This window comes from Panthera leo, chromosome C2, assembly GCF_018350215.1.
Source record: "Panthera leo isolate Ple1 chromosome C2, P.leo_Ple1_pat1.1, whole genome shotgun sequence".
Lineage (NCBI taxonomy): Eukaryota > Metazoa > Chordata > Mammalia > Carnivora > Felidae > Panthera > Panthera leo.
In genome coordinates, this window is record NC_056687.1 from 132,443,299 (window position 1) to 132,457,957 (window position 14,659).

Consider the following 14,659-nt stretch of genomic DNA (forward strand, 5'->3'; position numbering starts at 1 on the left):
AGATTTGTTTTGGGAGCTCAGAGGGGACTGTGGGGCCCTTAAGCATAGCTTCTAGGTCCTTTATCCCCACCCTCCAATGACTGATAGCCTAGAAGGTTGGGTCACTTACACATAAGTTAAAGAGTTTGGTGTTATATTATGTCAACACATAAGCTCTTATTCTACTCAAGACATGGAAGGTGCAGGGGCGGGCGGGGGGCGGTGTGGCAAAGCATGGTGATAGAGAAGGGATTCTAAACTTCTTGGCTGATGACCTCCACTCACCTGCCCACTCACCCAAATGTTCCTTGCATTCCAACAGGTTCTCCCCAAGGATATGGCATGGAATGGGGTGGGGTTTTGTTTGGGGTACAGCAGCAGATGCTGTTGGTATTCCCTCAAGATCTTTTTCACTTGCTCACTGTGCCCATCCCCCCAGTGGCTACCTGCCTTCCTGCCACAACACATTCCTGCAACCTGTAATTGTGGAATTTGCCAATGGTCAATTGGAGCTGCCCGGCAATTCATGCACCTCTTCTCCCTGCGGCCAATAACCTAGCTCCCTTACATCAGGACAGGACAAGCTCTGTGGTGCTATTCACACACCGGAGCTCCCCTAGCAATGAGGCTAAAGACGGACTTCATCTGACACCACACCCAAGCTGGGCTTCTTCCCCAGCACCATCCGGCTTCCCCTCCCCTCAGGATCCTTCTGAGAGAACTCCCTTAATGTGTTCACTTCTACATGGCACGTGTGGTCTCTACCTCTGCTTCTAGGGAGGCCAACCTAAGCCAGGAGCCATGCAAGAGCAAACCTTACAAGAGGAAGTGGGGGTGGGGACCTGGGGTCTATCTCAACCTCTGCACCCACTGGCTAATTTCACAGTTAGCCTAACTAGACATGTGGAAGGCTCAACCCCTAAACTGGAGATCACAAATGCTAACACGTGTCCTCTTTTCTACTCTTGCCTCCCACTTTCATGGCAGACATCACTAACTGATCACGGCCCTCGTTAGTTCTGAGCATGAAGACCATCCCAGAATGCCTTCCAGCCCAGCGCTTCAGATAACCACTGTTCCTTGGCTGGAGCTGCGATCTGTGTCCTTGAGGGATGTAATTTTGCTTGCAAAGGTCTGTTTGAGGCTTTTGTTGATAGTGAAACCATCTGAATAGAACATTTAACCAGAAAACTAATAATTTATATTTAGAATCATAAGCACCTTGTTTGGCCACAGTGTTACACCGCCTTCTATCACTGAGACCTACAGTTTCAGTGCCAACATCCATTGACCACATTGAGTGGCTGCTGGTTTACTCTTTCCTGACCTGAATGAGAGCCTTGGTAACATGTGTTTGGTTCACTCAAAGTCCCTATGACCTTAAGTGACTCCTATGTATTTCAGCTGGGCCAAAAGGCAAAAGCTATTGGCTTCTGTTTTGCACTTTATTCCAGTTTAATCAAATTGACAGTAAGAGTCATTTAGTGCCACTGGTTGGGGCCCTGGATGATTTCCCTAATGGGTGGCAGAATGAGATGGTCTGAGGTTGGGGGAAATTTGGGCAGGCTTGGCAGCCTCTGGGAGAGGTCCAGATGCCTGGCAGTAGCAGGCTCTCGACCAAAAGAACAGGCAGAAAATGGGGCACCTGAGTGACTCAGTCGGTTAAGTGTCTGACTCTTGGTTTCGGCTCGGATCATGATCTCACAGTTCGTGGGTTTGAGCCTCACATGGGGCTCTGTGCTGGCAGTGTGGAGCCTGCTCGGGATTCTCTCCCTCTCCCTTTCTCTCTGCCCCTCCCTTGCTCATGCTCCCTGTCTCTCTCAAAAAAAAAAAAAAAAAAAAAAAAAAAGAACAGGCAGAAAAAGCTCACTGTCCTCAGAATGGCAGTGCCATCATTGTCCACCTGGATACTGGAGTCTAAGGAAGCGTATGGCTGGTGGCCCCTACCCCTAAGAGTACTTGTGGGTGCGTGCACACGCACACTCACACACACACGCGCACACACACACAGAGAACAGTTGCCCGTGCAATGCTGACAGAATACATGAACCGTACCTTTCTTCCTGGTAGGCCAAGCTCCCCCTGTGGATGGAGAAGACAGGTAAGCAGAGGCTTCTTTGGAAGAGAAGTTCTGGAAGCACAGAGCTTAGTAGGGCTGACGGCTGGGCATGAGCATGTGGCTTGGTTGCTTGGCCATTCACAGCACCCCTGCCATGTCAGTGGGCCAAGCTGAAATACGCCAGTGGGATCTCACACCTGCAGCAGCAGCCCCGCCATCACGGAGCCCATCCTCACTCTCTCAGGCAGAATTAACACATTCTTTGAAATCTCAACCAGAAAATTCTCAGTGGCATCCCCAGGAAACAGGCTGGAATTACCAAGAAGGGGTGGACTGAAGAAAGCAGTGGCTCATACCTTTTCTCCCTTTGGTCCTATCTTGCCAGGAAGTCCCGGTGGACCCTATGCAATCAAGATAAGAAATGAAAAGGTCCCATCAAAACAAGGCAGGATGGGTGGGGAGGGGAGCGTGACTAAGAGGGAGGCTCTTGGTGCATTGGGCTCCTCTAGCAGCATGGTTCCCTCTAGCAGACTCGGGGCTCCACGGTCCCCATGAAGGACCCTCTTGTGCCCTCCAACCCAGTCTCCTTGTCCTCTGGTAACTTTCCCTGAGCTGTGCTTCCAGGGGTGCCATGGTTACAACTAGGGAGTCTTGAAGAAACGCTGTTTGCAGAAAACAAGATGCGTCACCACCTCTCATAGCTTTTCAGCTGCTCTCAACCAAGCCCCCCTGGGGCCCTGACAAGAGGGAAGATACTCTTTGCACACAGGAGCAGGCAACTTAGAAATTTCTGTGCTGGATCTATGGGCACCAGGTGCAGTGAAAGCCTTCTTTAAGACGTTAAGAATGTGGGCAATGGTGCGTTTTGTCTCATTGCCCAGTCCCAGGAGTGAGGCTGACTCCAGCTCAGGGACTCTAGCACCCACTACACTAAAGCCTGCCACACCCACGGCCAATATGCAGCTGCTTTCTGTTCACGCGTCTATGAAATGCTCGGTTGACTGTTTTCCAAATTCCCCAATACGGCAGAGAGGAAATCCATCAACTTGTAGCAGGCCGCAATTTTATCCCCATGATCTGCTGGTGAACACACCTACCACAAAGCCTGTTTGAAAGATGATTCCTTTGAGACTTGTCCAAATGATAAACAGTCCCCTCAGTGGTTCCCAAAGCTGTCTGCACATTAGAATCCCCTGAGGAACTTTTGAAAATCCTGACCAAGCCAACCCAGATCAATTACATCACAATCTCAAGGAAAGGGGCATTAGGCATCAGGAATTTTTGAATCTCCCAGGGATTCTTTTTAATTAAAAAAAAAAAAATTTTAATGTTTACTTTTGGGAGAGAAAGAGAGACAGAACATGAGCAGGGAAGGGGCAGAGACAGGGGGACACAGAATCTGAAGTAGGCTCCAGGCTCTGAGCCGTCAGCACAGAGCCTGAGGCGGGGCTGGAACTCACGAACCATGAAATCATGACGTGAGCTGTAGTTGGCTGCTTAACCGACTGAGCTGCCCAGGTGCCCCGAAGCTCTCAGGGATTCTAATGTACAGCTAAGTTTGGGAACCAGACTTTGATTTATTTTCCTGTTTGCGGGATGGGAAGAGGCAAAGTCATCATTTCATTTCCCTTTCCACTCTCCCCTTCTCTCCTTCCTCTGCCTCCACCTTACCTCTTCTTTCAAGCCCCCCTGCTCCCCCTAACTTTCCCCCCCTCCCCGCTTCTCTCCCTCCTCACTCCTGGTCTCCCCGCTTCTCTCCCTCCTCACTCCTGGTCTGGACACCCTTGTGTGGAAATAGGGCTTCCTGGGAGGGTGGCTTCACCCCCACTTCCCCAGCCACTTGCCCAGTGACCTGCTGGGGACTGCGCTGGCCCCAGCACCTGGCCCTACTTCAGGGCTGTGAGGGCCAGCTTGGATTGATAGCCCAGCGTACAGGGTACACAGTCCTTGAGGATCCAAGCCTAGGGGGTGCCAGGGCTCCCAGAGAGTGTGACTCAGAGGGGCAGAGGTTCCCTGCTCCCCAAAGTCTAGGAGCCCATGGTGACAGGGAGCCCCAGGGCAGTGTGCCTGCCACCCGTCCAGTCCCCTTGCAAGGATGAACGCTGTTCCATTCTCTCATTTCTTATTTTCAAGCCTGTTTTTTCGATTTCTTAAAATGGGCTGGAAGGATTTTACCAGGCCATTGTGCTCTAGCTCAGCGCTTTCCAAATTCTGATGTGCAGATGTTTTACTAGGGGGGCTTGTTAAAATGCAGATTTTGGGGTGCCTGGGTGGCTCAGTGGGTTAAGCTTCTCCATCTCCCAGTTTGTGAGTTTGAGCCCGTCGGGGTCTGAGCTGACGGCGTGCAGCGCTTCGGATTCTGTGTCTCCTCTCTCTCTGCTCCCCCCCACTCGCTCTCTCTCAAAAATAAACATTAAAAATGTTTTTTAATGCAGATTTTGATTGAGTGGGTGGGGGTGTGTGAAGGGGAGGAGAGAATGAGATTGTGCATGTCTGACAAGCTCCCAGAGGACGCCCTTGTTACTGATTCACAGACCTCATTTTGCTTGGGAACAGCATTTACACTATGTTCTAAGGAATGGAAGTGGCTGCAAATGCTCCCACTACCCCCACCCCACCTAGCTGGGCAGCACATTCTCTGAATGACTCAAGTGGATCACGTGAGTTAGAGGTGTGCGAGCAGGGCTGGAGAGGGTGTGAGTTCAGCAGAAAATCCCCCTTTCCTTCCCATGCCGTGTGGCTCTCAGGCATTCTGAGATCCACCAGTGTAGACTGCCGGAGGTGGGAAGATAGAAATCCACCTGGGAGGTGCTCCTCGGTGTCCATCTTGCTTTTCTGCAGACTTCCTAGCCCCTCTGTGGCAGCCTCTGGCCATTTCTGGGTTCAAAGTCCTGTTTTGTGTTCTTTATTGCGTTCGATAAATATTTATGGAGAGATCACAAGAACCCGTGCACTGGTACAGACCGGGCACAAAACAGACGATATCCCTGCTCTAGGACCACGGGTCGGAAAACCTTTTCTGTAAAGAGGCAGATAGTAAATATCTTAAACTACGCCTCTGATACAGCATCTCTGTCACAGCCGCTGACCTCTGCCCTTGCAGCACAAAGGCAGCCAGAGATAATAAAGTTTAATTACAAAAACAGGCTGCTGCCAGATCTGATTGGCCATAGTGTGCCAGTCCTCGTCATAGAGCTTATACTTTATAAAAAGACCAAAGAGACCGACAACAATAACAAAATAAGAAAACCGTAATGAGAAAATTGTGTGGAGAATTAAAATAGGTCATCGGGATTGAGAATGACAGGGAACGGTACTGTAGACTGGCTGGTTGAGGAAGGCATCTCTAAGGAGGTGGCCTATAAACTGTTCTGAGTAATGAAGGAGCTGGCCATGGTAAAAATCAGAGGAAAGAACATTCCAAAAAGCCTGAGCCACGAGCGCAAAAGCCCTAAGGCTGGAACAAGCTTGATATGCTTCAGGACCCAAGAGATATGCGTTGGGTGGACAATGTTGGTATGATACACTGTAGGAGATACAGGTGGGGTCCTCTTGCAGGGCCTTAGTCTCCTGGGATGGGAAGCCATAGGAGGGGTCACCCAGGAGGGGTGACAGAATTCCTAAGGCACTTGGGCAACTGACTACTGCCTGTACCCTTTTTCATCTCCCCACGGCAGGCCCCGAGCCCCAGGCCAGGGGGCGGTCCTCCTTGCTGGGCCCCCTCTCCCAGGCAAGCCAGGGGAGCCAGGGTCTGTGAGACAGGGTCTCTGGAGGGTACTCTTGTTTGCCTAGAAAATCCTTTCTCTAACATTTCACCTGTTCCTCACTCTTTCCTTTAGCTTTAGTGGGGTGGGGGGAGGCTGCCTGGTCACAGTGTCTAACGAGGCTCAGACTAACAAGTTCCCCATTACCTCCGCTTTCCTGCGCCAAATGCAGGCACTTCTTGGTTTACGGGGGGCGGGGGGGGATTGGTCAATGGTCACATAAGGGGCAACCAATTGTCGTCAAGCATCTGATCATTATAATAATAATAATCATATCCATCTAGACAGCAGCTCATCTGGTCCCCTCACCACCACCACCCAAATCCAGTACCGTGGGGGTAATTACTGTCTCCGCTGTGTAGGTGAGGATATCAAGGCTGGGAGGCCAGCATTCTCCCAGAGAAGAGGAATCCGTATACTTGCCTCGTGGCTCTGGAGCCGGAGGTGAGCTAGGGAAAGAAAAGCGGCCCCCATGTCGCGTTGAAGAGGGCAGCTCTAAGAGACTCTCCCCAGTGGGTTTTACTGCTCTGAACAGAAGACAGCAGGACAGGGTCTGGTGGAATGCACCAACCTGGGGGCCAGGGGGCCCAGGGGAGCCGAGTGATCCTTGCACACATGAGGACTGTGTGGTCTCCAGTTCCAGGATGAAATTCTTCATGTCTGGGGAGAGAAGCTTCAATGCAAGCAACACATGGTCATGGGTCAGACGTGGGGGACGGAAGAAGGGTCACTACCCCTGGACACAGATCTGCCTCCCAATCCAGTCCCCAAGATTAGTGGTTCCCTGACACCCCAGTGGGTGTCCCAAGAAGATGACCTTCTGGGCCCCAAGTTCCTGTTCTCTCCTGAGACATTCCTGGCTTGAATAGATTATAGAGATAGAAGAGCCCCTTTGGATGGAGTTAGGAAGCTCATTTCAGGGGCCTTTGCCTAATGTCTAGGCCAGCACCGTCCAACAGAAATGAAATGCAAGCCACCTAGGTAGCTTAAAATTTTCTGGTAGCCACGTTAAAAAAAGGAAAAAGAAGGAAATAAAATTAAGTTTAATAATAGATTTAACCCAACATGTCCCAGATATCATTTCAACATCTATTCAATATTAAAACATTACTGAGACGTTTTACCTTCTTTCTTCATCCCAAGTCTTCAAAATCCAGTGCGTATTTCATACGTACAGCACATCTCAACTCTAACGAGCCACATGAGAGGTGTTGAAGACACATATGGCTAGTGGCTACTGCATTGGGCAGTACAGGTCTAAGAATTCTCAGAAAAATTCAAGAATCCCAAGTCGCAAGACTCTTCTGGCCTGTTGTCTTCCCAAATCCTGTTCCCTCTCACACCTCAGTATGACTATAGGGGGACCATTTCCTGTGCCCCCTCATAGAAACAGGCTATGTTAAACATGGGCTGTGGAAGGGAACTTCATAAATACTTGGGAAGAAAGGGGAAATTCTGTTCTGAGCAACTGAAGGGAGCCTAGAAAGTTATAAATTCACCTCATTGTTCTCAGGGAGATGGGACGCTTTTCCAAATCCAATTTCCTGCTGACAAGAATCTCCCTCTATAACTTATTTATGACAGCGGGAGAATGGACACACACAGGAAACTGCAAAATGCCCATTCTAGAGTTCAACCTGCTGTGTGAGAGTAAAGGGTTGGATCCCTCGAAAAGAATCTGGAGGCTTCTCACTTCAAGTGTGGGGAAGTTGGGGGCGGGGGCTGTGTGGTGGGCACTGGGGAGCCCGTGTGTCTGTTCTCTCACAAGCCCTGAGGTACTCACCAGGCTTCGGCCTCCTCTGAAGAATGGTGGTGGGAACAGCGGGGGTGGAGGGGGCGTCAGGAGGCAGCATGCTCTGTGGCTGCCACGCTTCTTCTGATCCAGGCCGGGAAGAGCTGTGCAGAGAGAATTGCTGCTCATAGCCCCGACAGTGTCGGGACCTCTGTCATGTCCCCTGAACCCTAGGGAGACCCATGCCGCAAACTCCAGATTTCTGAATGGGATTTCTAACCAGTTAGATGTGAGTGCACCGTCTGTTTGCCACTTGATGTAGCCCTCCCCCGGCCTTTGCTGAACGAAGATGGTTAAGCAGCTGGTATGGACACCATGACCATAATAAAGTCCATGTCTCCTTCTTCGTGGACTGACTTGTCACTTTGTAGATGTGACAAGGAACGAAAAGTCCAGACTCGTAGTACACCTCCAACAGAGGAGGAGAAGGAAGTGTTTGTTAATTACTTTGATGGTGCCCCTCAGAGGGAGGCTCAGGGAGGGGGCATCCAGGGCCCAACGTGGCATGGACTATACAAGACCCGGAGCCCTGATTTAAAACACATACTTGATCCTAGACTCTACACACACATTTGGTGTCACCCATGCTCACAAAAGGGTTACAGTCTAATGACTCAATACACGGGTGTGAGGAGATGAAGGCGGGGGCCCTGGACCCTGATAGCTTTATTGAACACGGGGCCTTGCCCATGTTCGATGTTAGGGTATGTTCAACGTTGAAGTATACCTTATAGAAAGGACATAGATCATAAGCACACAGCCCAACAGATTTCTGCAAAGTGAACACACCCTAGAGGCTGGCCCCTGGATCAAAACACACAACTCCCCATCATCCACAAGCCCCATAAACTCCTGTCCAATCTCTGCACACCTCCCTCGCCACCATTCTGACTTCTAACCCCAGGGACTCATTGTATCTATTCTGGAACTTTATATAAATAGAATCCGACAATATGAATTCTTGTGTATGGCTTTTTTTGCTCAACACAGTGTTTGTGAGGGTCATTCGGGTTGTCGTTTGTAGCTGTTAGCGCTGAAGAGAGTTCCATTGTGTGACCAAACCACAATCTACTTATCCGTTCTGCAACGGCTGAACATTGGGTCGATAGCACTCCACACCCCACCAGAATGGCTAAAATGAAAAGGACAGGAAATAACATATGTGGGCAAGAACGTGGAACAAACAGAACTCTCGTACATTGGCTGGAGGCGGGGGGTGTAAGTTGGTTCAACCTCCCTGGAAAACTGCTTGGTATCGTCTACTAAAGCTGAATCCAGGCAACCCCGACAGCCCAGCAGTTTCACTCAGGGGTGTTTAGCAACAGACAAGTGGGCATATGTTCACCAAAACACATGTACTAGAATATTCACAGCATTGATATCCATAATCACCAAAAGCTATACATTTACAGTTCCCAGTTTGGGTCTCGTGAGGGTACCCTCACCTTCAACCCTTACGTCGAGCCTCTGACTTTGTAGAACTTGGGCAGGTCACCCGCCACATGCCTCTCGGGCCCTGAACCCAGTTTCAGTCTTCTCTCTCAGGGGCCTGGGCTTGCCTACTGTCTCCACCCTGTGCTCCAGGACCTGCCTGCGGACATCAGGCAGCTGGTGGGTGCTCCCCAGGAATGGCTGCTTCGTGCGCTCCCACATACTCCCTCCCTGATGGAGGAACATTCCACTGGCCCATGCCAATGGTCCTCGGCCCTCTCCGAGCCAATGCCTCTGTTTGTAAAGACCCTTTTATTACCCGGAAATGAAATGCATAAACAATACACCATACATATGCAATTTTAAAAATCAATATAATCTTGCAGCAGCCAGACGTGGAGGTGGCCCGTCAGGGCCATGGAAGTGGTGAGGACAAAAAAGGAAGCAACCAATGCACACGTCACTGGGGAGAAAGAAACTGGGGGCCAGCGTGCCGCAAGAGTGAATGAGGAGGAACAATCGAGGGTGGTTTTGAGGTGGCCGGGACCTGGGACAACAGTGAGTCAGAGTATGAGACGGGAAGGTCAGAGGAGGCACTGGTTTGTGGGAAACCTGTCAGATTTGGTATTAGATATTTGTTCATTCCAGTACATGCTTTGTCAGGCACTGGGCCAGGCCATGATGAGGGGCAGAAAGATGTCTAACTGGTGCCCCTGACCTGTAGACACTAAGGCCTGAGGGGCTGCCAATGCCCTTCTGCTCATATCCCACCCCTCCCCCCTGACACCTAGCCCATCCTGGAGACTCTTACTCACTAACCGAGAACTGGCAGGTGCCGCCTCCACCAGGAAGCTTTCCTTGACCTCCCAGGCCAATGTTGAGGGTCCTGCCATGTTTTTCTCTGGGTTTGCCTCTATGTTAGCTCTTATCCATGGGGTAAAACAGTTTCCTTGTATTTTCCCGACTATAGTACTTTCTGGGAGGATGGAAGCCAGCTTTTAATCCCCATGTTCTAGCACAGTACAATGACATACACTAGATATTCCACAAATGTTTGCTAAATTGATAATAATAATAATTAATAAAACCCAAGACACTACATGCGTAGGCACCACTGAAGTGCTTCACATATAGAAATTGACCTAATCCTCACAGCAATCCTGAACGTCATCGTCACCCCCATTTTATAGATCAGTTAACTGAGGCAAAGACTAGCAGTCTGGTTCTAGTGTTCTTCTCTTGATCTCCACATTCTTCCACGCGCGGTGGGAATGTGGGAAATAAAGGTCGGGAGCTCGGAAGAAGGCAAGGGGCTCCCATGACAACTACCTGAGATACAGTACGAAGCGCCTCCAACCAACCCCACCCCATCGGCAACACGCCTGTGGTTGAGTGAGACTGCCTCTTTGGACTCATTGCGAGGGAGGATACACACCCAGGGGAACCACGTGGCATCTTGGTAAGAGGGTGCTAGAAAGGATTTACTCTAGGATTTGGGCTTTCACTCAGTGATGTTGGGGGAGACTCTGAGGAAGTTGAGTCTGGCTTCGCTCTGGACCAGATGCTGGCAGGGAGCGAGAGCTCGTCTGTGATTATCTTAGTTCTTATCTAGAAGAAGAACAGAGCAGAGGGAGACGGAAGCTGTGGTTAGTAAAGCAACAGCACTCACGCATATTAACAAGGATCGAGGGATGGCTGGCCATTTTTGTGGTTGGATGGTGGTCTTTTGTCTGTGTCTGACATGATGACGCAGTGGCCTGGTTTTGTCTTGGTCCATCACAGTCACAGACTGGCCTTGTCTGAGGCTGTTCTACGACACTGATTCTGTTCAACAGAACACCATGGCCCAGCTGTGAGTGGCAGATCCATTCTACCTGTCATGGGCCACTTCTCTCTCTCTCTCTCTCTCTCTCTCTCTCTCTCAGTGGTAAAATACTATAGCTATGTTGTTATAAAGCATGACATTAACGCCAATCATATTCCTCTTCAAATTCCTCCAAGTTTCTTTGCTGAACTGTTGGGTAAGCTGGGAGTGGCAGGGTCCATTGTTCCACCCTGCCTGGGGCACGTGGTGAAGGTGGCAGACACGCACCAGCACTCCAGGACCATTTCAATGCCACCCCAGTGGCAGTTTCTCCTTTGCTGCTCTTTGTGTGCTTTGGCACACAGCTAAGGGCTGAGGTTGTGGTTTTCCACAAAGTCTCTCCCGGCCAAGAGCACCTGGCAGGCTGGCAGGTTCACGTGGCTCATTTGCACTCCTCACCATTTATTTTTCCAGACCATATATGGTCTCCAGTGCCTCGCTTCACCCCACATTCTTTGTGGTCTCCCACTAATGAAAGAGTCTATCATTTGAAGCAATTCTCTTATTTCTTCCTGGAAACTGGAGAACTCTTCAGCGCGCATAAGTTGCTTTTCCTGCCGAGGCATCTGCGTTGTTCACCTCTCCCCATCCCTCCTCGCCCTTTCCCCCTTGACCTTGACTTCACTTTCAGCAGGTGAAGAGCATCTATTTCTGCCCACCCCCCCAACTCCCTGGAGATGTTTGTTTTTAGCACAGTCTAGTTTATTTACGGCTCATTCCAGCTCAGAATATTTCCATCAGGTGGATGTGTTTGGGAACAGCTTCCCACCCCTCCCTCCCCTTCCAGCCAACTAAGCCAGGACTTCACATGTCTATTTTGGTGTCATCCGACTGGCCTGTGGGTCTCTTTCAGGACTGTGATGCCTCCGTGGAATCATGTCTCAGCCCAGGGTCCAGCTTGGAAAGGCCCCAGCAGGCTCTGTGGTAATGGAAACAATCATGCACGTATGAACACGGGGCCTGCAGAAACCTGGGTGCGCCACGTGGCTCTGACCCAGGCAGCTGCCTGGGAAATGCCAATTACCATGGAATTTCAGGACCACTTGCCCTGACTTAAAGCCACTGAAGTCCTACTGTACGTGGCCACTGCAGTGCCAAATCACGGGTAGAAATAACACTGGGTCTAATGTAGGCTTTGGGCAACTGTTTGGTTTTTGTTTCTGTTTTGTTTACTGTTATGGATGCTGGCTTTGCCCTTTTCACTCAATACCCACTTGACTCTTGGGCACTTCCTTGGAAAGTGTGATTCACTTAACTTACTCCTGGAAATATAGGGAGTTGGATCAAAGAGTAGGAGTCTGGGTGCAAGTGACTAAGTGGCCCAGCACAACTCATTTCTGAGACTTGGTTTCCTTACCTAAGCCCAACCCATCTGCAAATTCTGTTTTCATACATATGACACCAGGGTCACCACTGTGTCCGTCTGCATCTCCCACTCACGAGGCCAGCCCATCAGTAGGGTATGAGAGGCAGCCTTTCTGTTTCTGCCTCCTGTGTTTGTATGAAGCAGTCCCCCCCGCTCCGCATTCCCTACCCAATCAAGAAAATGTGTCATTAGAAGTCACCAAAGGATGGACACCTAGGTGGATCAGTTGGTCAGGCATCTGATTCTTGGATTCGACTCAGTTCATGATCTCTCAGTTTGTGGGATTGAGCCCCACATCAGGCTCTGTACTGACAGCACAGAGCCTTATTGGAATTCTCTTTCTCTCCCTGCCCCTTCCCAACTCAAAATAAATAAACTTAAAAAAAAGAAGCCACCAAAGGAAAGAAGTCACATAAACATCCTGCCTTTGTAGGGTGAGAAAATTTCAGATACAGCCATATACTAACTATTCTGCCACCGTTTGTGAAGCTGGGAGACTGCTTAACTTCTTATTCCCGGCTCCTTCCACTTTCGGGCCTTTCCCTGCCTGTTAGAACTTGTACTAGAAGGAGGAGAGAAGAGGTGAAGGGCACACATTCCACTCAGCTTTCTGAATGTGAGTCAGATGTCTCCACTACAGTGAAGTTCTAGTGATAGCTGGCTTCAATCTGCTCCAAGTTTTTCCTGATTCACATATTCCAGAGAAGGCTGCACCCTACAACTTTCCTCCAACCCCCACACACCCTGAAAACCAAATTCTGATCTTAAAAGTTGAGTGTATATGAACTTCTCTAAAAGACCATGGTAGGAATTTGCCATCTTGCAATTTGCCCCTGAATGGGCAAGGGGAGCAGGTGAGGACACAACCCACAAAGAAAATGACTTGGCAGTGACCACATGACCTAAGCCGGTCAGCCTGGAGAGTAATGGAGAACATCTTGGCCACCCAATACCAGGGCTGGCCCCGACCACAGTACATGACATTACTTCAAAGCCACAGGAGCAGCAGCTGCCAGCCTGCCACCTCAAAGTCAAGGTCACAAGAAGGGCACACATAAGTGCACACACCCGAGTGTGTATACCAAGGTCCCCACCAACTCCACTGCCAAACCCCTTTATGTTGCATCCAACACTGGTCGAGAAGTTTCAGATTAAAGACTGTTAAAAGCACCCAGAACAAGTCTGCCTTCCAAGCCTTTTTTCTAAAACAATGCACACATCATATATGCAGGCGCACACACACACACACACACACACACACACACACGCATGCAAACTCACCCGAGCAGCAAGCTGAGTAACAGAGCAGTCCTGAAATGGTGAGCAGGTGAGTGAAGCTGAGTGATGGAACCGTCATCGTGGGCAAGGCCCAAGGAGGGACTGGCCAGGGAACACAGGCTGGTGACAGGCTGAGATCTGTCACGCCTCTGAGCACTCCCAGCTGGGCATTTGGGGTGGGAGGCAGCCAATCCCTGCTTTGGTGTTGCTTCTGCCCCAGATGCCAGGGGTCCAGGGGCCAGTCCTGAGCTCCGGGGAGCAGGAACAGGTAGGCAGTGCTCTGGCCTCACCAGAGGCTACCCTGGGGGCGGCTTGGGGGAAGAAGAGGGCCCCTGTCCCAGGGAAGGAGGCGAGGCTGGGAGCCTGAGATCGGATCGCCCCTGCCAGCCAAGAGGAAATGGGAGTGTAATCCGTCTAAAAGGCTGCTTCTCGTTCAGCTCAGAAACTGCCCCTGTCAATACTGTTCTGGCGAGCCTCAAAGTCCACACCCACCATGACTGTCCTGGGGGAATAGGCCCTCCTTTACTTCAGGGAAGACCTTTGTCACCAGGGTCTTGGCTCTGACCATGTCTGTGCCAAGGTGCTGCCAACAAAGCTAAACTTAATTTTTAAAATTACAAAAATTTTAAAAAGGTATATATAGATATATCTAGATATAGATATTCCCAAGGGCCTGGTGGGGCAAACCTTTTTAGATGAAGCCTGCCTGTAAAATAATAAAGTGGCATATACCAGATACATGTGGAATCTATCTGATAACAAGCATGCACACACACACACACACACACACAAAATTCTAGATCATAAAAGACAAGATTATTAGTACTTATCAATAAGCACCATTGTTTTAACCAGCTTAGTAAAAATCTGCACTGCAGGAGTCCTGACTGCAGGAGTCAGAAAACTTTTTCTGGAAAGGGCCAGACAGTAAATATTTTAGGCTCTGTGGGCTGCATGGTGTCTCTCACAACATCACTCTACTGTTACACATGAAAGTAGCCACAGACGATAAAGGAATGAACATGGTTGCATTCTAATAAAACTTTATTTACAAAAATAGGAAGCAGGCTGGATTTGGCCCCCCAGGCTGTAGTTGACTGACCCCTGAGCTATAGGCTTCAAAAGA

General features: G+C 49.9%; 1 protein-coding gene across 2 annotated transcripts in view; it reads right to left on the reverse strand.

Moving 5' to 3' along the window:
* Positions 1 to 14,659, reverse strand: part of COLQ (collagen like tail subunit of asymmetric acetylcholinesterase) — a 61,452-nt gene that overhangs the window by 25,249 nt on the left and 21,544 nt on the right. The window contains exons 1-5 of one of the 2 annotated variants that reach the window (XM_042955118.1): positions 13,537 to 13,675; positions 7,586 to 7,698; positions 6,374 to 6,475; positions 2,395 to 2,439; positions 2,035 to 2,061 (exon numbers count right to left, since the gene is read on the reverse strand). In XM_042955118.1, the coding sequence (XP_042811052.1) occupies positions 2,035 to 2,061; positions 2,395 to 2,439; positions 6,374 to 6,475; positions 7,586 to 7,698; positions 13,537 to 13,612 (363 nt within the window). In that variant the 5' untranslated portion in view covers positions 13,613 to 13,675. Of the gene's footprint in view, positions 1 to 2,034; positions 2,062 to 2,394; positions 2,440 to 6,373; positions 6,476 to 7,585; positions 7,699 to 13,536; positions 13,676 to 14,659 lie in introns of those variants that run through there. The other variant, XM_042955117.1, reaches the window with a different exon arrangement.